The 26,739-nt window shown below is 37.6% G+C and overlaps 1 protein-coding gene across 4 annotated transcripts in view; it reads left to right on the forward strand.

Moving 5' to 3' along the window:
* The first annotated feature begins 1,397 nt into the window (after positions 1-1,397).
* HTT (huntingtin) overlaps positions 1,398-26,739 on the forward strand; it is a 78,824-nt gene continuing 53,482 nt past the window's right edge. For 2 of the 4 annotated variants that reach the window (XM_052681798.1, XM_052681800.1), the window contains exons 1-18: positions 1,398-1,738; positions 7,001-7,084; positions 7,561-7,681; positions 10,565-10,624; positions 12,280-12,359; positions 12,788-12,926; positions 13,157-13,298; positions 14,389-14,567; positions 15,059-15,263; positions 16,129-16,176; positions 19,281-19,361; positions 19,732-20,096; positions 21,925-22,048; positions 22,318-22,436; positions 23,218-23,329; positions 24,655-24,795; positions 25,651-25,809; positions 25,900-25,997. In XM_052681798.1, the coding sequence (XP_052537758.1) occupies positions 1,647-1,738; positions 7,001-7,084; positions 7,561-7,681; positions 10,565-10,624; positions 12,280-12,359; positions 12,788-12,926; positions 13,157-13,298; positions 14,389-14,567; positions 15,059-15,263; positions 16,129-16,176; positions 19,281-19,361; positions 19,732-20,096; positions 21,925-22,048; positions 22,318-22,436; positions 23,218-23,329; positions 24,655-24,795; positions 25,651-25,809; positions 25,900-25,997 (2,349 nt within the window). In that variant the 5' untranslated portion in view covers positions 1,398-1,646. Of the gene's footprint in view, positions 1,739-7,000; positions 7,085-7,560; positions 7,682-10,564; positions 10,625-12,279; positions 12,360-12,787; positions 12,927-13,156; positions 13,299-14,388; positions 14,568-15,058; positions 15,264-16,128; positions 16,177-19,280; positions 19,362-19,731; positions 20,241-21,924; positions 22,049-22,317; positions 22,437-23,217; positions 23,330-24,654; positions 24,796-25,650; positions 25,810-25,899; positions 25,998-26,739 lie in introns of all 4 variants that reach the window. The other 2 variants (XM_052681797.1, XM_052681799.1) reach the window with 2 other exon arrangements.

Here is a 26,739-nt window from a genome sequence, read left to right on the forward strand (position 1 = left end):
TTTTGCAAACACTGACTTGGTGGCTTGTTTAATCTTTGATAAAAGCTTGTGCTCTTTTTGATCTGCTTAATGTATTTTGAAGCATGGTGTGGTATGTGCAATTATCATATGGTGCATGCAGCACTCTGGCTACATGGTCATATTTTCTTGTACCATTTGCTAAATAAAAAATCTGTGGTAATCCCTACATTCTAGAGAAAGCTCCACAAGCTTTATTCTAAAACCAGGAAAAGTGTAAATAAATGTCTTATTATTTATACCTTAAAAGCTCATATTTTATTACACATTTACAACTAAACAGTGGCTTTTCATAGTTTGTTATTTTCAGTGTTGTAGGTAGTTTTATTTTCAGGCAAACAATCCAAGTGGTGCATCTTTTATTCACATGCTAATAATTAACTGGCAGAGCAATGTTGTAATGAGTGTTTGGCGATAAATGATCAGTGCGTCTCCTGTGGTTTTCCAGCAGTTACACTGATGGAATTGGAGTTTTATGGGGATATAGACGTGTGCAAAGGTGTGAAGGGCCAGAAGCCGTCCTGCATTTCCATCACAGGGACAAAGTCCATGTTTCTGAGGTACAGCTCAATTACCAGTGCTGATGTTCATTTAGATGTTGTACGGAGGGACGTGATTCAGTGGGAAGTAGTGATCATAGGTGGATGGTTGGACTGGATGATCTTTTAGAGGTCTTTTCTAACCCTGGCTGTGCTATGATTCTGATGTCTCAGCAATATTAGGTACATTAAAGCATTAGTTGTAATTGAATTCATTACAGTATTTTTAGTTTAAAAAAAAAAAAAAAATCTTAATTCTTGGATTACACTATCTTTGAGAGTAGGCTTTAAAGAGGTATGTTTAATATGTGCTTTAAGAGAGCAAAAAGCTGTCCTGACCGAGGAGTTCCAGCATCACGAGGATGATGCTGAGAGGCCAGCGGGGCCCCTGCCAAGCGCTAAGTGCCTGGTTCCTGTAAGTGTTTTCCCTTTTTCCTCAGAGCCCGAAATAACGACGAGGTGCGGTAGCGCTTGGCAAGCACCTCAGCACGATAAGGACCTCCTGGCACTGGAGGCGGCGGTGAGGGCGGACAGCTGAGGGGTGAGGCGGCTTTAGGGCCGCCGCGGTCCCCCACTCTGCCCGTCACGAGCCGCCAGCGGGCGCCCCGCTTCCCGCTCTGTGACAGGCGGAAAGAGGCGGAGCTCTCCTCTTGATTGGTCGGAGTGCCTGTCGCTCTGTTTGTTGCCCCGCCCCCCTCGATAGCCCGCGTGCCCGTGTGTACGGCCGTGACGGTCTGCGTGACCCCAGGCATGCGCTCAGCGTTGCCCCGCGTTGAATACTCGCTCCGTGGTGGGCGGAGCAACCCGGGCAGGAGGCCGGGCCGTAGCGCGGGGGCTGCTGGGCCAACCCCAAGATGGCGGCGCGGCAGCGGGGTGGAGATTGCAGCCCCCTACGGCGGCTCCCCGGCTCGACGCGGCTGTGAGGCGCAGAGCGGTCTGCGCGGGTGGCGGCGCCTCGGCGGGCGGGAAGGTCGCTGGGAGAGCCGGGCAGGGCGAGGAGGGAGAGACGGAGAGTCGGGCGCGTCGGCAAGGAGGCGGGAGCTCGCCCGTGAGAGGCGGGCCGGTGCCGCCGGCGCGGGCGGAGCGGCGATGGCCACCATGGAGAAGCTGATGAAGGCCTTCGAGTCGCTGCGCTCCTTCCAGCAGCAGCAAGTGCCGGCCGAGGAGTCGCTGCAGAGACCGTAAGTGAGCGGCACGGGGCCCGGGGGCTCCTCGATGCTTCAGCTTTCTCTTCCGCAGGGGGCTGAGTCGCAGCCGGGGCCGGGCGGGGTTCCGGCTGCTGCCGGGGACGGGTCTGGAGGTGCTGCCCGTTTGCTGAGGCAGTTCAGGAGGCTGCAGATTTCTAGGCAAAGGTTTGCAAGTGTGGCAGCCTAGATAATGAGAGGTACGGGAACGCTGGCTTTTGCAGAGTGGTTTTGGTTTTGGCTGGATACGCTGCTGGGGGTAAGGGGACAAAAAATCTGAAGTATAACTTTTAAGTCTAGGGCTTGTCTGTCTTTAAGGAGTTGACGTGGATGGATGACTGCTTGTGGCAAACTTTGCTTGAAGTCTTGCACTGTCACATGTCTTGAGCTCTAAGAGGAAACAACACAAATGCTTCTGGTATCTCTTTTTGCCCCTAAAGATTAGGGGTGGAGGCACTGAGAAGACGCTTGTTTCTATCTGTGCATTGCTCTGGTTTTGAGTCAGAGAACCTGCAGCTTTGCTGGAGGCCCAGGAGCTGTTCAGTGCCCCAGTGCTGCCTGTTGGGTTTGCTTTCTCTAAAAATAACTTTTATTGAGCAGGTGAAAAGGCATTAAGGATTTCCGTGCGCTTGGTAAGTGAGTCACGCTGTTGCTGTTTCTCCAGAGGCCAGGGGGACCAGAGAAACAGGCTGAGGAGCAGATAACTTCAAAATCAGCAGTTTCAGGTGCTTTTGGCAGAGCTGATCCACAGTGGCTCTTGGCCACCTGGTCCCACAGTATGGTTCGACACGGATGCCAGCTGAATTTACCATGGTTCACACTGCTTGGAGACTCTCATCTCAAACAGTTTTGTTGTGTCGTTGATACTCTGGGGACACAACAGATGAAAAACCTTATTTTCTTCATAAGCTAATTGTTTTTATACACGCCAGTGTTTTCAGGGACTAATTGCTGTTTTATATTTTATTTGTACTATTATTTTGAGTGGCATGGAGAACAGGTGGACATCTATTTCCATTCTTTCCTATACATACCAGAAAAAGTCTAAGCAGATATTGTTAGGCTTGATCATCTTATTTCAAATGAAAATAATTTGTGCTTGAAAATAATTTGTGATGCTTGCAGAGGGATGTTATGGTTCATGTTGAGGTTTGCATTTAGGCATACCATAGTCAAAGCACTAAGAAATCAAGCTTGTAATTGTCCTAGTTGACTTTGTTTTTTCTGTTTAAAAATAGACTGGATGTTTTCAGAAAGCTGATAGTATTGCATACCCCCAGGAGCTTTACCAATTCAGAAAGGGCACTGAGCCTCGTAAAAGCCTGTGAAAGGATATTCTGCCAATCTTTGGTGAAGTTTCCAAAATGGTTAGTGAAGTATCAGGTGACGTCTTGAGCATAACTCTCAGTATTGTTTGCATTTTCCATCCATTGGATTGGAAAAGAGGAATGCCTTTCTGTGTTCTTTGCACATGGGGACCTGCAAAGCGCTCATCTTAATTGTCATTCTGCACAAAGAACCCTCAAATATTTTGTAGTGCTGTACAGTAACTTTCTATCCTCCTATCTGTTTGCAGCTATGAAAACAATGTTGCTTTACCTGTCAGTATTGAGACAATAAAGAAATTGGTGAATTTCATAGCATAAATGCTGCTGGTTTGCTCTTTAATTGTTTAATTAAATATGTTTGGCATTATCCAAACAGATAAAATTGTCTTGTTGCTTAAATTAGATGAGTGAGACAATATCATTTCTTGAATTGGAGAGAATCATGTTATCGCAGGTGTTGATAGGCTTTTTTTTTCTGTTTTTTTCTGCTGTTTTCTGTAAAGTAAAATCCACTTCTATTTCTTGTTTTCCTCTCATTTTTAAACAGACACCTTAAATTATTACAACACAATGTTCAGTGTTCTGTCTGCATGAATGAAAAATACCCCAGAAAGCATTCCTATTGGAGTGAGTGAAAGAGGCCTCAATATTTTGTTGCAATTAAAAAGCAACAACAACAAACTCTCCTGACCTGTAATATTTTAAGGTCACAGAGGCTGGAGCACAGAGGGCATTTGCACAAGTGTATTGAAAGTCTTTGTGACAATGACTTTTGAGATCTTGATGAAAATAATATCCTGATTTTTCTTTTATTATTAAAACATTGCTTGAATTCAAACATTTATTGGTAACCCATGAGCTTTTTTTTTCTTTCTTTCTTTTTTTTTTTTTAAGAGGTTTTAATCAGCAGTAATCATATATTGCAGTTCTAGTGCATGTTATAGACATGTCAGGTTGTGGCCTATTCTCTCATCTTCTCTTTTGTTGTAGGTTTACTCTTCTGTGAATACTTAGGTTGAGCTCTCTGTCCTCAAATTAAGTTTCTGCTGAGGCACCTTACTGTCTCCCATCTCAATTTTTTGCTTTTTCTGTCTCTTGAATTTTGGTTGGAGTTGGGTTTGTTTTGGTTTGGATAATGAAGTTCCCCCAGACTTGAAAATTTGGTCAGTATGATGTAAAAATTGAGTTTGTTCAGTGAAACAAATGAGCAGGTGGGCTGTCATACAGCATCCTGTATCTTATTCATCTCACCCCTTGTCACGTAGCTGACCAGAATGCTGTGCTAATCACACGTTTCTTCTGGAGAAGTAACTAGTTTTAATTTGACTGTTCTAAAGGCTGTCTTTTTGTTGTTTTTTTTTCCCCATCTTTGGAACAGTTTTCTCTTGTTTACCTGTTCTGATAGTTAATTATTGTAGTCATGTTAAATTGTGACCCATTTCAGTTTTACATTTGGTTCTGACCCTTACGTTTGGAGCCAAAGAACTTTCCAGTAATGGGCATTTTTCATTACTCACTGCTTTTTTTATCCTAGCTTTTTGTTTGAGTGAGTCTGTGATTGTAAATAGGTTTTATCAGCACAGTCTGTAGAAATATTACAAGTTCTCTGCTTAGCTAAGGCTGTAAGAACTGTTGACCTGCTTGTCAGTGGTAATTCCAAGATGAGTTTTTGGAGTTAATATTTCTAGGGTGCTTATTCCTTTTCCAGTCTCTTGGTCTATCCACTGTTGATTGTATTACTGTATTGTTCAAATCTTTCGCTGTACTTCAGTTTATTAGCTTTATTTTTAACGTGCTGGTATTTCTGTTTGTTAGTAGAATCTTGAGTTTTCCCATTGCTTTTCTCAAGGTTAATGTCAAGCTGTTTGGCCTGACGTTTTTAAATGTTAGTTCAGCACCAGTGCTTTAGACCTTTTACACATCCTTAATTCCAAGGCTTAACAAAAGCGAGTTGGATCTTTTTGTGGCCAGCTCTTCTTGGGCTCGGAGTGCAGAATTATCAGGACTTGCTGATTTTTCTTATGTTATTTGTTAATATTCTTGGCTTGAGGCTGTTTGTAGAAGCCTGCAGAAGATTAAACTCCAGTGCCTGTGGGGTGAGGCTTTCCTGTTGCTACCTGCTGCTTTGGTATCTCCTGCCTTCTGTTCTTGAAACATGAAGTGCTGTCTGACCAAACACTTGAGCTCACTGCCTCAGCTCTCTTCTGAGAAATGCATGATGCTGTTGAGCCCCCGGGGGGCTCATCAGTACTTTCCCTGAGGTCTTCATAATGCTTCTGGATAAACCTTTCTGTAAAAAAAAATCCCTTGTGTCCTATCTCCAGAGACAAAAATATCACTGTGTTAGCTTTCTCCCTTTGTAGACATATTAAATCTGTGTGCACATGATATACATTAAATGTTTTCTTTCTCCCCTTCAGAAGCTGTTTTTAGGAAGACAAATACCAAATGGCAAATGAAGGATGCAGTGCAGCAAAGGCAGTTTGATGCTTTTCCTTCTTTCCCTTTGGGTAGTAGTGACTCAATTTCTGTTCTTTCAATTTAAGTGGAATGTGTGTAGTTCAGAAGTTACCATCTTTGTTTTCACTTGAAATTTTTCAGGCCATTTTTCTTTATCTGTTTTAATTATTTTTTTTCAACTAACCATTTCAGAAGTGGCAGGCTCATGTTAGGGGAGCCCTGTGCTTACAGAAATCTGCCAGAGATCGATGATGCTCATCTGTTATTACTGAGCATTGCGCCCTGCCTTGCCCAGGGCTGTATTAGCTAAAGAAGGGATCCTCTCTGAGGAATACCGAAGCTTTCATTTGACAATATTTTTTTAGATCTAATGGAAAAATGGTGTTGTTTTGTTTTGTTTTCCTCATTAGCGTTCTCTAAAATGTTTGCAGGGGAGAAATAAGCAGATATTTGGAAGAAAAACTGAAATGCTGGGATGAAATAGATCCCCACTCCCAGTATGACAGAAGGAAAAGGACAGGGGTACTTATTTAAAAAAAATGTAGTAATGTTGAGCTGAAGGAATTACAGCTTAATTCACCGGTTTTTGTCTTAATGGTGTATTTTCAGTTACTATGAAGTGTTTATTGGCCGATTACTGTTGCCCCTTAGAGCTGTGTTATGTTAACGTAGTTCAAGGCTGTTCTGACCGCTTTCCAACTTCTACTTTAGAAACACTTGTTTGCTCTTTGATGGTTTTGCTGTTTATTCTTAAGACAGAAAACTAAGTGTTCAAAATACAGATCACTTAGTTTCACTTGGAAAGCAGAAGTGAAGTCCAGCATTCACTCATCTGTGAGTGAGTGAGCAGGTGCCTCTTTGCTGGTACGCACGAGAGGTACCTTGGGGTGTGTTTTTCAGCGTCTGGGTTTCATCTGGTTAATTATTTATAAGTAATTTCCCTTTTCCTAGGGGTGGTTCTCTGTCAGGTAAGTTAAAAGTAGGAGACTTTGCATATAGTGAAATGAAAATTCACAGTCATAGTTGTCAATCTGCCTCATTCTAGTGGTTTGTTGGTTTTTTTTTGTTTTGTTTTGTTTTGTGGCTTTGTTTCCCCCATTTCATGTATTAAAAAGATTGAGGATGGAGCAGGGAAGAAGCTTCTGTTATTTATGAGTTTATAGTATATGAGAGTGAATGCTAAAGTTTTCTGAATGCCAGGCTTTACACGCTGGGCTCTGCATCTTCTGTAGATACGCGTCCTTTGATTCTGTGACTTCAGTTGTCTGTTCTGTGCTTGCTGCTAGTTGGCTAAGCTTCTCCTTAGTGTTACTATGAGGACAGGATTATAGACAGGTATGGACCACGTCTAGAGTTCTGCTATTTGGATGATGTCAGAATCATCTGGGAGGCTGTGATATATGGCAGAATTGCATTCATATAATTTCTACTCACTTTTAGTCTTAGATTTATTTTAATTGTTTCATTTTAGAAAGAAGGAACTTTCAACTACGAAGAAAGATCGAGTGAATCATTGCCTGACAATATGTGAAAACATTGTTGCTCAGTCTTTAAGGTAAGACAACGTCTATCTTAAACTTATTGCTTTAATATAACTTGCTGCATTAATATGAATAGCTGCTTCTGGTTGCTAGGTACGTGTAGACTTCCTGGTAGTTGTTAATTTAAATGCTCAACTTCTGTTTAAACTGCAATGGTACAATGTTGGTTATTGCTGCTTCTTGTTGTTTGTGTTTTTTTAACTAAGCCTAAATGTAATAGTTTTCTTTAAACATTGGTAGAGTAGATACCATTCTATTTCGGACAGAAGAAAGCGAGGCAAAGTTGTCAAATAGGGTGCCTGATTATGTAGGGAAAGAGCAGGGAAATAATCTCCTAACTCCTGATGAAACACTTATCTGCTGGATCATTTCTCCTCTTGTAAAACTGTACTGTGTATACATAGTAGAGTTTTGAAACCCCTTTATGAATAGCATTGATGTTTGCTTTTTGCTGTGCACAGTCTGATTTTTTTAATATTTGTTTATCTAGAAATTCTCCAGAATTTCAGAAACTGCTGGGGATTGCTATGGAACTTTTTCTCCTCTGCAGTGAGGATGCAGAATCTGATGTCCGGATGGTTGCTGATGAATGCCTTAATAAAGTTATTAAAGTAAGAACTTTTAGGTATTGTGTTAACATGTTCAACTTCTTCTTGATGCAGTGTTATTTGTGAAATCACACATTCTTTTAATTGCTTTACTTATTCTTGATAATCTCTTGTAATGCAAGAGTAAACTTTAGGAAATTATGTCTTCTAAGGGGAGCTTTTTATGCATGGAGTTACATAAATTTTATATCAGATGAAGGTATTTGAACTTGTCTGTGGTAATTTATTGCTCTGGTTTGTTTTTTTTATTCAGCAATTCATTAACTGTTCTCTTTAAGTTAGTTAAAAATCATTTTGGGATGGGAGGAATACTCTTGTTTTGTAAGCATGAGGCTATGTAGTATGTAGGAAAGCTAAAAATATTACTGAAAAGCTGACTGTAAGATGGTATGACTTGTTCCAGACTAATGGCATACTGTAATTGTGATATTGCTTTACTGAGACTTGGCAGAGGAGCTTTTAGGCATAATTAGGATAAAAGCAGTGTTCTGGAGTCTGTTTATTACCATACTGCAATCCAGAAACGAGGACTCAGTGGAGACAGCAGATGGATATTGATAGAAGGTCAGTCAAGGTCAAATTGTGGATTCAGCATACGAAATGAACCTTATGAGGAACTGATGTGAGCTGCTGCTTCCAGAACAGGTTTATCTTCACCTCTCCTTTCTTTTTTTTTTTCCTTCTTGTGCAATGTGCCTGCATAATTAATCTAGTTGATACAAAATGAAGTCTTTATGAATCTGTAAATAAAAATTCTCCTTAGCTTGAAGGGGAGATGTAGAAGCAAGCAAACAAAAAAATCTGTATTTCTGTAGCAATTTCAGTTCTCTCTATTTGTTTGGTTTCTGTATGAATTAGTGATCTGGAAGTTTGCTGTTTGTAAAGGCTTATCCCATACTGATGGGGAATGAAGTAATGCAAAAGTTTTTTTTTACTCTTTTCGTTTTGTCCTGTAGCACTTTGCTCTGTTCATCTATTCATTCTAATGTAAACATTTTTCCATTTCCAAGATTTTAGCACTGCATGAAATGCATTCACCATGAAGTAGCATAATTTACTTAAGGAGATGCTCTGAAACTGTGTTAAAGAATGCAGACTTCCTTCCTTTCTTCCTTCTTTCATGAAATTGTTCTTCTTATGTTTACTGGTCTGTTTCACATTGTTGTTGACTGGAGAGCTTTTAGGAAACTTGAAACACTTTTTTTTTTTTTTTTTTTTTTTTCAGATCATTGTATAGTAGTTTTTCTTCTAAAGGTTAATTTAAATGATGGAGTCTTCTATCAGTCATTAAGCTTGCAGTTTGACCACAGCTATGAAATGGCAATAGTTGTGTGGCAATAGTTTCTATTCTGTTTTTGGTATTTATGCTCTGTGGAAGCAACTCAGTCTTCAGGAAGACCAGTCTGGTATATAAATGAAGAGGGAAAAAATCTACAGTTTTCTTTCTTTTGTGCAAGTATCAGTAATGCCAGTGATAAATGAAATGGTCTCAAGTTGAATGGGTTGTAAGGATAGCTAACTCTTCTGAAGTCAAAATAATAGCTGATGCTTCTTTTGTGTTGACTGAAATCAATGCAGAGGCAGTGAACTTCAGAAGAACTTAATATTTAGGGGATGTAAGTGAGATTTGTCCCTAGATAGAGTAGCCTAGGCGCCTGCAGTTAATAGTTAGAGTGCTTCTAGCAGTATAAAGACACAAGCAAGGTAATATTTTATTGCAATGACTAGTGTAGTTTGGGAGTCATAAAGATGTTGGGCATACAATTTTAGGATAGAGGAGGAGCAACAGACCTTCACTGACCATACATAAGCAGTTGTGGTCTCCACATTAGCACTTGCCATGAAGATTTTATAGTTATGAGTAATCCTGTGAAGATGTGAGTTTAATGGTTGATGGTCAAAAATGGTGAATAGGAAACTAGAAATCACTGAATAACTGGACAAAGAGTAAAGAATCAAAGAGGGAGCATAGCACTGTTAAATCCATAATGCAAGCATTTGCACACTGTATGAAGGTCTTGTTTCAGCTGATGGAGTTATGGTAGAAATATTCATAAATAGTGGTATGTGCTAGGAAAAAAAAGGAAGAAAGGATAATCATGTGTAAACAAAATATTCTGTAGGAAATTATGTATAGTGGAACTAGTCTCATTTTTTCTCCATTTTGCCATTTGAAGGGTGTAGGGAGAATGATTTGGGTTGAAATGAACAGAAAATGAACACTTCTTAGCACTTACTTTCATTTCACATACTCTAATCCTTAATTGCACTTCAAGTTTAGAGCAGAGTAAAATGTGTGCTCTCTCACAACATGGTTGATCAGATCCTGAAACAGGATTATTGCCCAGAATATTTACTAGTAATAAATGGATGCAGAAAACAGGCTAATGCATAAAAGAAAGGGTTCTCAAGGGTTATTAAAGGTTATGGTACAAATGCAGCCTTAGTTTGGGATACATCTGACAGTTTGTGGCTGTTTGAAAGTGGGGTTGTGTATAGCAAGGAATAACTCCCACTGCTTGCAGATACTGTTCTGGTATTTTAGTAGTCTGTTCATGAGTATCTATTACTGGCTGTTGCCGAAGGCATGGTAAGTTGGCTGTACCTGTGGTGTGATGCCATATGGCCTTTTCTGGACAGATTGAGGTCAAGTAGCTAATACCAACTAATTTAAATACTGTAATATAGTTTAATTTGTGGGATTGTGTATGTTTGTTCTTTGGGTAAAAGGTGATGGAATGTCTCTTGTATAACCAGAATGTGTTAAATACAGGATAACGGAGGGAGAAATGTTCTGTATTTTTAAAGCTGTTTTATTGCATGTGCAACTTTGTTCCTTTGAAGTGCCTCCACTCTGACATGTATTGACAGTGTATTTTATTGCAGGCTTTGATGGACTCCAATCTACCTAGGTTACAATTAGAACTGTATAAGGAGATTAAAAAGGTGAGGTTTGCCTTCTTTCATGTCCTTCTGCAGTATGCTATTTAGTGTTTTAGTATATGAGATTGTAGCCTTAGTGTAAATAGCATGTTTACTTTTTTAAGGTCAAGATCAAAACCTCTCTTTTGAAATATCTGACTGCTTAAAATTATTCTACTCAGTTCCTTACTATTGGCCCTGTTTACTTAGATTTTTTCCACCTCGAAAGCTTATCTGGCAGAAAATGTGTGAGCATTTGGTGTGAACAGCAGTCTGAGATAGCCTTAGTAACTCTGCAGTCAAATGAATAAGCATATTAATGATGTTTGCTTCACTGAGTGAGATGGAATGTGTAACTTCAAGGAGGAAGGTGGTGAAATATAGGTGGAGGACACTGAAATTCTTGATTTGCCAAAGTTTCATGCAGGAATTATTTGACCAAGACCTGAAGTGGTCTGATACAAGTTTTAATTAGGTTGTTTTGTGACTGTGTGATATATATTTACAGCTTATGTAAGAAACATAAGGAAAAATACTGAAGCGTATCTTGGCACCACAGTGTGCAATTTAATGCCAGTCTTTATGTCAGTTGAAGATCTTTTTGTTTTATTAGTGTTTGGATATTAAATAAATGCTGTTTTCTGCATGGTATCACTGAAAATCTTGTTTTGCATCTATAAGCATGTAGCAACTGGTATAAAAGAGAAAATATAGGTGGGGTTTGTCAGACACTACTGGTATTCCCTACGATTGATAGAACTTCAGAAAACAAAATAAATAGGAAAAAAAAATGTTGGTAGCTTTTCTGTAGATGTGGTGGTTGTTTTTTCATGCTAACAGTGTTACCATGAAGCTTTGATACACTAAAAGAAAACAAGAAAAAACAATTTCTAACCACCTCAGTTCAGTTTTTAGGAGAATCATAGAATCACCAAGGTTGGAAAAGACCTGAAAGATCATCCAGTCCAACCGTTCACCTGTTACCAATAGCTCCCACTAAACCAGGAGGTGTTAATTTGAGAAGTATTTAGGTAAAGGTAAATAAAGCACGATGTTTCTCCAAGTAGGGAGATTGTGAATTTGGCACCTTTCAACTTGCATAGTTTTCCACATTGCCAGCAACATTAAGGAGCTCCAATATATCCTCAGGCTCAGAATCTAATCACGTTCTGGTGCAGGTCACTTGCATTATTGAAGGTGATTATATAGATACTGAATTCAGAATCCAAGCCATTATGAAGTAATATATGGAATTTTTGAGATTCTCAAGAGCTGAAGGCATTTTACTTGCATAGCTCCACTGCTGTCAGTTTTGTGCTGGATTTGTATCTCTGCAAGTGTTCCGGTGATTTTAAATTCTCATATCATCAGTTTCTTTGTTGGTTGATGACTCTGTGGTATTTTAAGCTGATTTTAGCAAAATGGAGATCTCAGATGTTTCCTTCTCTTTTTTTGTTGTTTTTATTATTCATTTTGGGTCACTTGGAAAATCTAAATACCAACTAGAAAAATAAAGGTATTCTTGGAGCTAACTTTGCTTCCTTTTGGCTAGAAGAATTTTAGGGCTTGTAGGCACCTTTTGTTCTCATCGAAGTAAAATTGTATAAAATTAAAGCAATTATAGACCTTTTTAGTAAGGATTGGTTTTGCTTGATGAAATGGTTTTACATTCTCTATAGAATGGTGCTTCCCGAAGCCTGCGTGCTGCGCTCTGGAGATTTGCTGAGCTTGCTCATCTAGTTCGGCCTCAGAAATGCAGGTAAACTCATCCTAGCAAAGAATTTTCCAAACTTTAACAAAATATAGGCATTAGCAAAGTGTTACTGTTCTCAAATTTCAAAGATTCTTCTTCCCTCTCTGCCTTCCCTAATCCCCGTCACATTATCTGTGAACTAGCTTTATTGGATTAGGTGGTATTCTTCCAGAAGATCTTTAGTTCTGTGCTGTATGTGATTTGGTGGAAGAGGGAAGGAAGCTTATAAAAACAATGAGTTCTACTTCATAATGTTCTTTTTGCTTAATGTTGTCTGCAAATCATATTCAGAAGACTTTACGTAGTTAATAGATGCACTTTGTGTGATTTAGTAATATTAATAATTGAGGAGTACGAAGAGTATGAATTAAAAACATTTAAGTCAGTACAATTGTTCTTACCTCAAATTTGTTTTTCTCCTTTGTCATTCTTAGGCCATACTTAGTGAACCTTTTGCCCTGTTTAACACGAATAAGTAAGAGACCTGAAGAATCCGTACAAGAAACATTAGCTGCAGCAATACCAAAAATCATGGCAGCATTTGGCAATTTTGCTAACGACAGTGAGATTAAGGTATCTTCAACACAGTAGTGCTTCCTGTTCTATCTCAAAGCACAGTTAAACTACTGCTGTTACCAATCAGATGTTACAGTGGATGGTATAATAGCTGCACGTATAAATCAAGGCAAATGTTGTCCTTGCATGATGTGATGCTTTGGGTGGTTGAAAAAGATTTGCTGACTTCTGAACTCCTCTCCTCTTTTCTTTATCATTAATAGTGAAGTAACGTATCTTGGTTTTAGGTTTTATTGAAGGCTTTTATAGCTAATCTGAAGTCCAGTTCCCCCACTATCCGTCGAACAGCTGCGGGATCAGCAGTAAGCATCTGTCAGCATTCACGAAGAATGCAGTATTTTTATGCCTGGTTATTGAATGTACTTTTAGGTAAGATTTGGGAGAGGGGAAATTACATTTGCTTCAAATATCAGTAATGTGAAATTCCTTTCTCATGTATGTTGCTAAAACTGAAAGTGGTTTTCAGACAAAAAAAAGGATGCTTATACATCAGTTACACAGCTGATGCTTTCTTTGTACTGTATTGTTGGGCCTATGCAGATAGTAATGTTATTTGTCTCTCTGTGTGTGGAATTATGAGGTCAGTAATGTTGAAAAGAAACAGCCCAAGCCAGGGAAGCAAGTAGCCTATTGGAAAATGAGGAGATCCGGGCGTTGTCGTCAAAGATCTTGCGCAAAAGTCTGCGAAGACTCGTATTGTTTAGCAGCCTGGTTTTTTAGTGCAGAAGGTCTGAAGTTGTGATACAGTTATGAGGTTCTTTCATAAGTAGACTACATTGCAAATGGAGAGGTAAGGGAGACAGGCAGATGCATGAGGCGTTAGCCGTGTTACATAAAAGAAAAGATGATGAATGCAAATGCCATGTAGTGACTTTCCTGATTCTATCTTGAAGATGGTGTGCTACTTCTCAGTCCTCTGTTATTTGTGCACAGTGTTCTTTTCTGTCTTAAAGGTACTGTTTTATATGTTGTCAATGAATTCAGACAGTAGTATTAATGCGAATGTAACAAATATTTATCATTGTATATTTTGAACTTACTGCTTTGATCAGTACTTGAGACAAGAAGCAGAAAAGTAAATATTATTTGTTAGGACAGTGCTTTGTGTGTGCCTATGCTTTGGAAGGGGAGAGCTCTCTTGGGCCACACTTAAAAGGACAAGTGGAGAAAATCACTTAATAAGAGCATTTGGGATGATTTAGAAAAAAAAAAAAGTGTATTTTTATTGAACAGAAAGTAGTAAGGAATAAGGGAGGAGAGGTATTTTCCCTCATTGCCTACATCATTGTGAGGAGTGTTAAATAATACATATTTTTAAGTGTTTCTACATTAAAGAAATCTTTAGTTGTTGGATGGTGGTATGGTCTTTTTGTTTTAAAGAAACTATTATATGGGTACGTAAAAAATCATGTTTTGAAGTTAACCATCGTCAGTAAGTTTATTCTGTTTTTACCTCCAGGCTTGTTGGTTCCTGTAGAAGATGATCATCCTACACTTTTAATTCTGGGTGTTTTACTTACACTGAGGTATCTCATACCCTTATTGCAACAACAAGTAAAGGATACCAGCCTGAAAGGCAGTTTTGGTGTAACAAGGAAAGAAGCAGAGATTTCACCTTCACCAGAACAGCTTATACAGGTAGAACTTATGAGGAATAACTAACCTGGAAAACATTCAAAGTGGAGTGGGAGGATAATCTTTCATGTAATGCAACAAAATGCTAGTTTGGCATTGAAGGTTTCAGACTCTTCATCTTGGTAATTGATAGTTTCTCTGTTGTTTGGCATTCCTGGTAAATAATTTTGATAACAAGAAATCTGAGAAAAGTGCTTGTTAGGTGCTCCTGAGGAAGCCAATGAACTTCATTAACATTAAAGCATTATTTGATTCTTCTTTCTCTGACAATTAAGCAAGCGTCTTAATGGAAGCTTCTACTGGAAAGGAGGTTAAATGGCTAGAATTAAATAAACTTTTATCTGGGAAAAGGGTAATGAAGATTAGATAAACCCTATCTGTCATTTTTAATGCATTTAAATGCATTTTTAATGAGATTTTACATGGTATGTGAAAGCAAATGTAGTACATTGTGTCTTTACAGAAACTTATTCCAGTACTTTGTTGTTTTTCAGGTTTATGAGTTGACTCTGCATTACACTCAGCATCAGGACCATAATGTTGTAACTGGAGCTTTAGAATTACTACAGCAGCTCTTTAGAACACCACCACCTGAACTTCTCCATGCTTTAACTGCCTTAGGTGGCATTGCACAGGTCAGTGTATCCAAAGATGAATCTGCCATCAGGAACCGCAGTGGGAGCATAGTGGAGCTCATAGGTAAGCTGTATTTTCGGTAATTTGAGTTAAATTGAGGTGATGGGTTCTTTCCTTGATGTAATCTGAAAGTGTGAGGTATAAAATAGAAGTTGTAAAAGTATACATAGCATTTTTCCAGGTACAGGATAAGACCCTCTGCCATCCCCCCCCTTTAAGTGGGTATGCATCTGTTGAGTAATGAGAAACTCCAAAGTAAATTTTTTTGTTGGTGTTTTCTTGTTTACACAGAGCAAGTTAACAGTGGTGACTGATTTCTTTTCACATTTATGTTCTTTTCACTAAGCACCTGACGATTGTGACTCATAGAAAGCTGATCTAACCAGAATTTATATTTTAACATGTGTTAACTAAGCATTTTGTGCAGAATGAGAAAACTAGCATGAAACTAAAGCATGACCTTATTTTATCCATAACTTTTAAAATCAGTTATTAATGAAGTGCATGTTCTAAAAATTGTCTTTTAAATGCTACTTACCTCTTTGAAAAGAATCAATCTCTGGCTGGATTTCTATAAGGACTTCTTTGGACTATTGAATCATTCTAGTATTGCTGCTCTTAGAAGGTAATTCATTAGCCAGGAGCAATCATAGCAGTGAAATTAAAAACACTTTTTTTAAAAAAAGCAAACTTTGCTCAGTTTGCATAGAAAATTAAAAAGTCATTTGATGGTGCATGATGCAAACCAACAAACAAAAAAAACAACACCCAAACTTCATAAGGAAGAAGTTTGCTATGTTTTTCCTGGCTTTGTTTTTTTTTTTTTTTTTTTTTTTTTTTTTAACTTCCCGTCTGTGGTTGTTAGAATTCCTTCATGATTGCAGCAACTCTCTCTTTGCCCTGATATGTTACTTTCTGTGATTTGCAGCTGGAGGGGGGTCTTCATGCAGCCCTGTTCTTGCAAGAAAGCATAAAGGTGATTATTTCTGAAATCTAATCTTTAATTGCATTCTTCTCTGATTTTTTATTTCCTCTCCCATTTCATTGTTTTGCTGAGCTCTGGTCTTCATTCACAAATGCCTTCCTGTTTTCAGCTGGTTTTAATCACAGTAAATCTTAAAATAATTCTGAGATAATTTCTGGTGGTTACAACCAAGACATTCTAAAATTATTCAAAGCTCATTCTTATTTTTGCTGTAGTGCAATAGAAAAACTATGATGATAAATGCTGATGAAATTTTAATTTTTTAAGACCATGTTTAGAAGTATTCAACTGGGTGGTCTTCCTTTTGTCAGTAATGCTTAATCTTTAATGTAACTGACAAAACAGTTAACTTTCCTGTTTTTAGTAGGCATATTTTCTTGTTTCACTAATGCATGTGTATGTCTGCATGCTTTGATATGATGCTTTTTTATTAATTTTTCTGACCTGTCATTGGTAACTGTGAATACTCATTCTGTGTTACACTGTGCATATTTTCATTTCCTTAGCAAGCAACGCATTCAGCAGGATTTTAAAAAAGAAATCTTACTCTGAAATCTTTTCTTAGTTTGTGCATGAAAGTACCTGGTTATTATATACTTTGATTAGTAAGTCACATCCATAATGGAATCACTCTAGATACAGTTTGCAATAGATTTGTCATCTGACCAAGATGGTGCTGCTACTGCAGTGAAACTGTGTGAGAGTCAGTGAAAGCACAGTAGGCAGAAAGGTGTTGAATACTATGAAAAGGTAAACTTCAGGGAAAGGTATTTTAAAACTGAACAGGATTAAACAGAATCAAAGGACTGCTCTAGCACCTAGCTTAATTTTTTTCTTCAAATGTGACCTTCCATCTCTGTATGCTTTATTGCTCTAACAGTATACCTCAATATGAAATAGAGGGTAGAGCTCGGTAGAGAATGAGGTAGAATATTTATCACTGCATCAATGAACAGTTGTTTGGAAACAACAGAGTGAATGAAAAGCTGCTCGAGATGTAGGTATTGCTGCAGTATCCTAAGGAGAGACAGAATGCAACAAATCAGAATAACAATGCATATAACTTTTAAAAAATGGTAGAATTGTGACGTTGATACTTTGAACTTGTTGTCTTCGGTGGAGATTTAATACTAATAGTGTGAATTCAATTAACTTGTTAAAACAATAACCTTTCACTTAGCTGGCGAACACAGCTGAGCCATTATTTTATCCTGTTTTAATATCAAGATGCAAATGTTGTTTTGTGGTGTAGAAAATGGTATAAGTGAATTTAAAGATATCTGTTCAGGTTTTGCATTTTGTACAGCTTTAATCTCAAATTCTGAACTGTTCATTTCCTACCTACTCTTCATTATAGGAAGAAGGGAAGAAGTGAGATTATCCTCTTTCTTGAAGTCGTTTTGCATTTTAATGACATATACAGTACTAGAGTTGAGCTGCTAGCCATAGGTGAAACATCTCTAGCTATAATATTCTTTCGTATGTTTAAAGTGAAACTGATCTACGGAAATCTGTGACTCTCATGTCGGAACTCATCTATGCCATATATTTTCAGTTATAGTGCTTCAGAACATCTTTATTTTGGAGCAGCTGGCCTATGCCTGCTTGTTTGTTTCAACCTTAGAAAATTATTTGGAAAGAAGGCTGAAAACTCATTTTTAAATGGAAGAATATGTTCTGTTTCCTAACTGGTTTTAATTAATTTATTTATTTCAGAGGAACATTTTCCTATGGCTTGTTCTATAAAGTGATGTAAACATACAAAATGCAATATGCCCAATCGGTGTTTTTCAATGTCCTTCTTCTTTCACACCCATTTAAAGGTGATCAGCTGTGGAAAACAGAAGAAAACTCTGGTTTGTTTCAGTGAAATGGATTTGAATTTTGGAAAGAGTAGAGAATGATGTGCTATCTTTCCTGCTTGGGGTTGGGAATTCCTCGTGCAGTTTTACCCATTCTTGTGGGAATGAGCAGTTCTCAATAATTGCTGTGTTGTTTTGCACAGAACATGCACAAAAATTTCGTGTTACCTTTCTGCCTTACCTACAGGTTTGAATGGCATAAAGCATACTTTTGTGGAGGAAGATAGAGTTGTGCAGTTGCAATAGAGAAATGAGTACAAAAGTCTATTAATGCTTTTTTCCACTGATTACTTATATGAAATATAAAACCATTCACCTACAGTTGTCAGAACATTGATATCTTGCATAGTAAATCTTGGACTGCTTGTGAAATTTATTCTAAAGTGCAAAACAGGCTTACGTCTTACCAATTGTCGTGAATACCTCTGAGCAAATGGCTTGCAAGATGTGAAGGATGGCTTCAGTTGTTCTCTCTTTTCAGTAGAGTTGAATCTCTGTTTTACTCCCAGGCAGTGAGCATTTGCAGGTATCTTTCTCTCTCCACTGCCTCTATTTTAAATAGACATTAAACTGTGAGTAAAGGAACTGTAAGATGGTTGTGTTAGGCTGTAAGTGGTTCTCGTTCTTCCTATGGCAAAAGCCTCACTAAAGATTTTTGCCTTAGTTGGCTCCTGGACCTTAATGGATTTTGTCCATATTTCATCACTCTTTCCCACTTATGTTGTCTTGTGCTTCTTCCCCTGAGCATTTTCACTTCTTTCATCATTGGAATTTCAGGCTCCAACCTGGGAGTAGCCTTTGACTGATGATTTTAATAGCCATTAAGAAAGAGGCTATTTTATTATTTGTGGTGCTTATTGTCTCTCTGAGTTGAGGGCAGACATCCAGATGCCTTAGTAAGGTGACATACTTGAAGAAGTTAGTGGGATTTTAAGCACAGTCCACAAAAATAAACTGGAATAAATAAAGATATAAGTGGTTCCTGAGTGGTTAGACCATTCAGTAGAATTGCTTAGCTGTGTTTCTTCATTGCTGTTTCTTACCTGAAGAAAGATAGTGAGGGGTTGGATCTTTGCTTTCTTCATTCCTTTCTTTTTTCCATTTGTTGCCTGTCGTAGCTTTGAAAACAATATTTGCAATAAACTTTTAAGTATTTTCAACTGTTAATCATTTCATAACCATTTCCAGTTGACTCTGAAAAACTGTAGACCTCTTTCTTCTGTTACTTCTCAGGTAAAATACTTCTTGGTGAAGAGGAAGGTTTGGAAGATGATGCTGAAACCCGATCAGATGTCAGCGCTGCATCATTTGCAGGTAGTAAACATTCATTCTAGTGTTGCTGCCAACAGCAGCAGTTATTATAAAACATTTCTTTTACTGTGGGTACATAAAATATAGGAGTCTGTTACGATAACTGTTATGATAACTACTAAGTGGATTGGCACTCAGAGGATGTGATAACCTTAAATGCTCTTTGGTATGAAATATATACTTACATAATGAAGTTGACTGCCTATTGTTTTTTTAAAGCATCATTGAGGTACTGTTATAGATATAGTGAAATAAAGGTGAGGGAGGAGATGCCTTAGAGATGATTACCTCTCTACTGTAGTAATGTAGGACGTAATATTAAAGTGTCCATTTAAAGAATAAAACGATTGATTCAGAAATCTCTGTTTTGCAGCTTCTGTGAAAGGCGAGATAACGAGTGAACTAGCTTCTTCATCGGGTGTATCAACAGCTGGGTCAGTAGGGAGTTCAGCTGCTGATCCTACCGGACACGATATCATTACTGAACAGCCACGTTCTCAACATACGTTGCAGTCAGACTCTGTAGACCTGTCAAGCTGTGATTTGACAAGTACAGCTACTGAAGGGGAAGATGATGATGTGCTTAGTCGAAGCTCTAGCCAGATCAGTGCTGTCCAGTCAGATCCCACTATGGACTTGAATGATGGTACACAGGCTTCCTCACCAATTAGTGATAGCTCTCAGACTACTACTGAAGGTCCAGACTCTGCTGTAACCCCTTCGGACAGTTCTGAAATTGTAAGTGTGCAACGGGCAGAGGGGGGATCCCCTTCTACTGAGGGTCCTGACATATCTCAGAGCTCTTCCATGGAGGGCCCAGACTTGGATTCCTCTACTTACTCGTCTTCTACTTTTCCATCCTCAACTAATAACAGTGGAAAGGTCAGCAGCTCGCACCCCTATTGGAGAGCTTGACCTCCTTTTAACACTTTCAATTCAGCAATAATTAAAAAAATAAGAAGCTATCGGCAATCTGTTCAGTGTGTAGGTTGTAAGAAGGCAAGCATCAGCAGTTTTCCACTCACTGGAAGAATGTGAATATTAAAGGAAATATGTTCTCTTAACATAAACTTCAGTTTGTATAGATCCATTAATAATTGTTTTGGTGTAGAAGGACTAACGGAAGTGTTAAAGGGTGAACAGAATTTGGAATGCTAGAGGAATATTTTTGGAACCTAATGCTTCACATTGTCTTTTGCTTCTGCTTTTTCACTTGACAACACAAAGCATTTTTGTTCTTTCTATTCTCCTGGATGTATGTTGCATGATTTACTAATGCAGCAGTTAAGTATTTAATAAATAGCTGAAGTATGCATACAGTATAGGTATGGTGTGAAATCAATCTATTAGGCGAGTGTATTATGAGGCTGTAAATAAAATAGCAAAAATATAATTATTTGGAGCTAGAAAAGAAAATGAGTTAGGGGGATAACATGAAATTTCTTCAGGGTTGTGGGTTTTTGGTTTGTTTGCCCCTCAAGTGTCTGAACTTTTGACTTAAGTTCACTGGTAGCATCTTTGGAAGATTAATAGTCTAATACCTAGTAAAATGGTAAGTTTACAGTTTTGACAAGCAAATGCTCCTGCAAATGTGAGGATACAAGATCGAAAAGAGTGATGGTAATTGCACTCTCTGAATAAAACTTAGGCAGTAAAAGGTCAAAGTGAGAAGACATCTCACAATTGGCAAGTTAGATTTGTTGATGAATTGACAACTTGTGCATCTTCTTGCAAATTCTTTCCACTGTTCTGTATATCAGTTTGCATAATATTTAATAACTAATGACAAATACATATATACATATTTTTTAATCTAACTGACAGACTTAAATGGCATCCCCTTTAACCTGTGTGTGGGCCTTTCAAGTAATGATTTCCAGGTGCTTGTAAGATCAGGAGGTAACCAAAGAAGTATATTGTTTTTCTGATTATGACTTTTTTTTTACTGTCTTCTGTTATGTTTTTAGTTTTTTGTCTCTTATGATTACTTTCCCCAAACTACTGTCCACAAACTGCATTGGTATAAAGGATTAAAGTCCTTTTCAGATGTGTCGATTTTAGCACTCTGGTTTAGAGTGAGGGAATAAAAGTATATTCAGATTTGTCTTTTTTTATTTAGTTTTCACATATTGTATCCTGAGTTTGATTTTTGTGTATTCAAGACAGGTGAGGTTATGGAGAGTTTGACAGCAAGGTAAAGTTCAAATTGCAACAGTGAAGCTGCTAGTTGTGGTTTGTAGCTAGTAAATTAGAGGGACAACTGTGTTTAGAATAAGGAGGCAGAGAGGGTTGTGGAAAAAGTTACTTGCTTACATGTTCAGCTTTCTCAGTGCTAACATCCAAGTTCTTGACTTGACCAGAAGACTATCAGATGTAATGATCCTATTGTAACTCAAATGTTGGAGGAGGGAGGGGATCTGCTTTGGGGCCTGCACGTAACTGTATGCTGATGTATCAGGCTCACATTTGCTTTCACATTATTTCTAGATTACTAACACTGCATATTTAAACCTTATTACTGTGTGTTAAACTAAGTCATTGTAAGTACTGTCTTTATACTCCATAGGTTTTGGAGGGTGCTGAAGGACAGTATTCTGGAATGCAAATTGGACAGCTGCAGGATGAGGAAGATGAAGCTACAAATATTCTCCAGGATGATTCATCAGAGTCTTTTAGGAGTTCTTCTATTGGTATGTTGATAAATAAAAGGAAAAAAAAAAAAAAAAGAAATATCTTTAGGATAGATGTTACAGGTGAACCTGCTGTTTTTAGAGGCTGAAGACACACTGAAATGAATGTGAAAAATGAACAGCCAGATCAAAATGAACTTTAAATGTTTCTAATGAATAACTTGTTTTGATCATTGCTAATTTATTTTTCATGTTTTATAAATAAGCTCAATCCAAGTGTTTTTAATTTACATCTAAAATGGTATTTAATGAATTGCCTTTTTCGAAAGCTCTTCAGCAGCCTCACCTGTTGAAAACCATGAGCCATAGCAGGCAGCCTTCTGATAGCAGCGTTGACAGATTTCCATCAAAAGAAGATGCAGTGGAACCTATTGATCATGAAAATAAGGTGAGAAAAGTAGTCTTGTTTAAAATATAAAGCAACTAAGTTTAAAAAAAAAGTTTGTGATCGTGTAAATCGATGATGAGCATGGGTAGCTTGTATATGTAGGATACTTCATTATGAGTCAAAGTAAAAAACATTAAATAATAAATCTGAGTCGTAGTATTTAATGTAAGATGAACACGCAAGTGTTAATCTTGAATGCAATCATGAGCAAAACCATAACAGGTCTCATACTTAAGCTCCTGAGAATAGAAACCTCTTTTGTCTGCACACTAACAGTATACACCAAATACCTGAAATATTTTTACTGCTAGCTGCATACATAACTGATCTCAGAAGTTACCTATGCCTTACTGTAGCCTCTCTTTCAGCAGAGATGCTCGTGCAGTTCTGACTGGTGACTATCTCCTTTTTTGTGTTTTGACTTTAGCGTTGGGTCTTGTTCTGAGCTGGGACAAGAGGAGCTAGGTTTGTGACAGGCAGAGCTTAGCTTAACTTGGGCTACTGTGTAAGTGTAAAACTGCAGAAAGTTGTTGGTGTTCTTTGGAAACAACTTAAGGTTGAATTGCTATATTAAACTGATCCTTGAAACAAGCTCGTCGAAAGCATTAAGTTTAAAAGGGTTTTTTTTTTTTTTTTTGGAGTGTGTATTAAATGTATTTCATAGTATAAGCTCTGAAATTTTGGGAGTGTGCTGTACTTCTAAATCATGTTGTGCTGAATGTTTTATTTAAATCAAAAATTAATTTTTATCTCCATAAATCTTGTGATTTGCCTTCAACAGCCCTCCAGGGTAAAAGGAGACATAGGTCACTACACCGATGGAAATTCTGCGCCTTTAGTACATTGTGTTAGACTTCTGTCAGCCTCTTTTCTACTTACTGGGGAGAAAGGAGGTAAGTTTCTCTAGACTCATAATGATTCTGATTTAGATGCTCATGCTAGACTGCAGAGAAACCTAGAAACACTTAAACATACACAATTTTTATAGTGAGTCCCGTTTTGAATTATTTGATGTACAAAGTGTTGCTGTAATTTGCTTGTCTAATAATTATATCTACCATTTATAAACTCTTGAGAGATAAACCTAAGGGGCTATTGCATCTTTGCACCTTTTTGTGGGGCCATCAGTTTATAGGTTGTGTGGACCTGGCAAAACAACCTAATAATCAGTATGTGATTTCAGTTGATAGTTAGGTGCTCAATTTTTTGTCTTAAAAACTATCAATACCTAAAAGCTAAAGAAATAATTTTCTCAGTTACAGTCCATTCTACAGAAACTCCTAAAAACAAGTTTAAAAGACCGTAGTTCTAATATTTTTACAATAGTTTGTTTGTATCACTTAATTTGTGATACATAAATCAAGGTAGGTAGTATCTTTTTTTTTTTTTTTTTTTAGCTTTATCTGCTAGCTGTGTTTTCATTCAGGGATGTTTGTCTGTTTGTTTTAAATATAATCCAAGGTAGTAATATGATTGTCCCTACTTATGCTTGGGAAACGTACCTCCAGGAATTAAGTGATTTCAGTATAAGAAAGCAGAGAACTGGGCTAAGGTTTTCAAAGACCTAGCTGGAACTCCAATTTCAACTTTTTTCTCACTTCTAACATCTAGATGCCTTTGTGTATGCTAGTGTGGCCGTTTTTTTTTCTTTTTTTCTTTTTAATATATATGACAGTGAAAGGTAAAACCTCTTTGAGAGCAGGCAATTGCTAGAAGAGGCTTGCGTGGGTCGAAAGAGGAATCATTTACCTTTCTTGAAAATGTCCATACAGGCTTTTTCTGAGAAGCCTGTACGATACACACACTTGTTTTAGTTTTTTCCTCTGGGAAGTCTGTCACAAGTACATGTGTGTATGTCATTATGACTAAAGTGAGCATTTCAAGTCTGTCTGTTCTATTTCTAAACTATTACTTGTTAACTGCTCTGCTAATGTACTACTCCTGGAAAGGCAACATAGCAGCTGCGTTCTCAGCAGTGAAGGAAGTGAGCCTAGAAGTGGGGGGTTACTGTCAGTATTTATTATACTCTCTTCTTCCTCCTCCCAATAAGTAAATAAATAATTGCTTGCTACCACTAATAAGCTGGAAGTACTTGCTCTGGGCTCAATATCTTTTTCTGTTTTATTCAGACTATAAGCTATTTATATTATAAAGAGTTATTAATTAATTTAGAAAACAAATTAGGAAGCTTTTCAACATTTTATTTTTCTTTTACTAGCTTTAGTTCCAGATAGAGATGTGAGAGTCAGTGTAAAAGCCTTGGCAGTAAGTTGTGTTGGAGCAGCTGTTGCCCTTCATCCCGAGTCATTCTTCAGCAAATTGTATAAAATACCCCTGGAAGCAATGGGAGAAGATTATGGTATGTTGTAGTTCAGATCTTTTTTAATAATATGTTTGGGTTTTCAAATAAGTGAGGCAGCATCTGTACTGAAAACTCTTTAAATCCAAATGTTGCATCAGTTTGTATTAACTCAGACGAGTAAAAGTTATTTTAATACAACTTCTACATAAAAGTTGCTTATTTCTCACATAGCTGCTTCCAATTTATTTCATTTTAATTTCTAGATAATTTCTATGTCATTAGATTAGGTTTTATGAATAATAAAATGTAATCTTAAAAATTATACAATATAGTCAACACAGACTTGGAGGATTCAACTGTTTCGGTGCTGAAGAGGTAAAACTGGGGTGTTGACCAGAACATTTTCTTATATTCCCCAGAGAATTTTGGTTTTGGTTGCAATACAACATCAGATTTAGATTAGATATTAGGAGAAATTTTTTACTCAGAGGGTGGTGAAGCACTGGCACGGGCTGCACGGAGTAGTTGTGGATGCCCCATCTTCGGAGGTATTCGATGCCAGGCTGGACAAGTGGGCCCTGGGTGATCTGATCTAATGGGTATCAACCCTGTCCATAGTAGGAAATTGGAACTGGTTGGGCCTTAAGGTCCTACCCAAGTCGATCTATGATTCTCTGATGTGATTGACCAGTGGTTTTAAATATAGTAGTTGGTATGAGTGGTATGATTAATATGTTTAATATGTTTAATATGTTGAAGAGATCTGTGTAAGTTAGACCAAAGAAAGGTTTACTGAGAAAATATGCTGGTGTTGATCCATATGGTCAGTACCTCCACTGAAACATTTTTAGGGATCAGTTGAATTTAAGACAAGTATCTTTAAAATAAAGTAGTTGTAACTTGTTTTCCTAGAGGAGCAGTATGTATCAGATATTCTGAACTACATTGACCATGGAGATCCCCAGATTAGAGGAGCTACTGCTATTCTCTGTGGAACAATTATCAATTCTATTCTACTTAAATCACGCTTTGATGTGGAGAAATGGCTAGTAAATGTCAGAAGCTCAACAGGTAACTTTTTTTTTTTTTTTAAAGTGTATCTCTTCTTTTCTGTAGCCAAAACATTCTTTTGTTTCATTATTCTGAATTCTTTTTTGTTAGGAAATCTCTTTTCCTTGGTAGACTGCATACCTCTATTACAGAAAACACTGAAAGATGAGTCCTCTGTTACATGCAAGCTGGCTTGTACAGCTGTGAGGGTAAGCAGAAGTAATTATCTATTTGCATTACCGTGCAGACCACAGGGACATTATTTGCTGTCTAGGATCCACTATTCTCAGGTATGTGAACGTGGAGCTGAGAAGATTTCTTCCTCAGTAAATTGGTTCTAGAAAACGTGGATTTCAGGCATAAACACAGAGGAACAAACAACTAGAAAATAATAATGTTGGTAGATCATGTAATAGTATAATATAAAGACGGTATCTTGGGTAATGAAAAATGTACAGGTATGAGCTGTAATGTGAAGTTAATCAGCATAGGGTGAGCGCGTTAAGTATAAAGATTTCTTGGGCTTGGCAGGGAAGTACAAATGTCTGTCACCTGGATTATTCTGTTTGGAAATTAAAGAATAAATGAGAGTAATGACAAGGAAAACAATCATTGTTTTTTGATATAATTAAAAAATAAAAATGAAACTGAAACAGATCTTAGAAAAATAATTGCTGTAAAATGGGTGAAAGATCCTTCAGCAATTGTTAAAATAGAAGTGATAGCTGAATTTATGAGTTCAGGTTACAATCTGAAAATTTTATTTCTGTAATAAAATCATTGAAAATTGTCCTGTTAAATAGCAGAGTGATGTTTCCTTGAGGAATTTTTAAAAATACTCCAAAAAAATAGGAGAGTGAAGACAAAATGGAGACCAAAGGAAATTAATACACCAGTGAAAGGCACAGTGTGACTGAATTACAGCTTAGGCGTCAGTGAGACGGTGTGGCT

Source organism: Tympanuchus pallidicinctus, unplaced genomic scaffold, assembly GCF_026119805.1.
Source record: "Tympanuchus pallidicinctus isolate F22 unplaced genomic scaffold, pur_lepc_1.0 scaffold2, whole genome shotgun sequence".
NCBI lineage: Eukaryota > Metazoa > Chordata > Aves > Galliformes > Phasianidae > Tympanuchus > Tympanuchus pallidicinctus.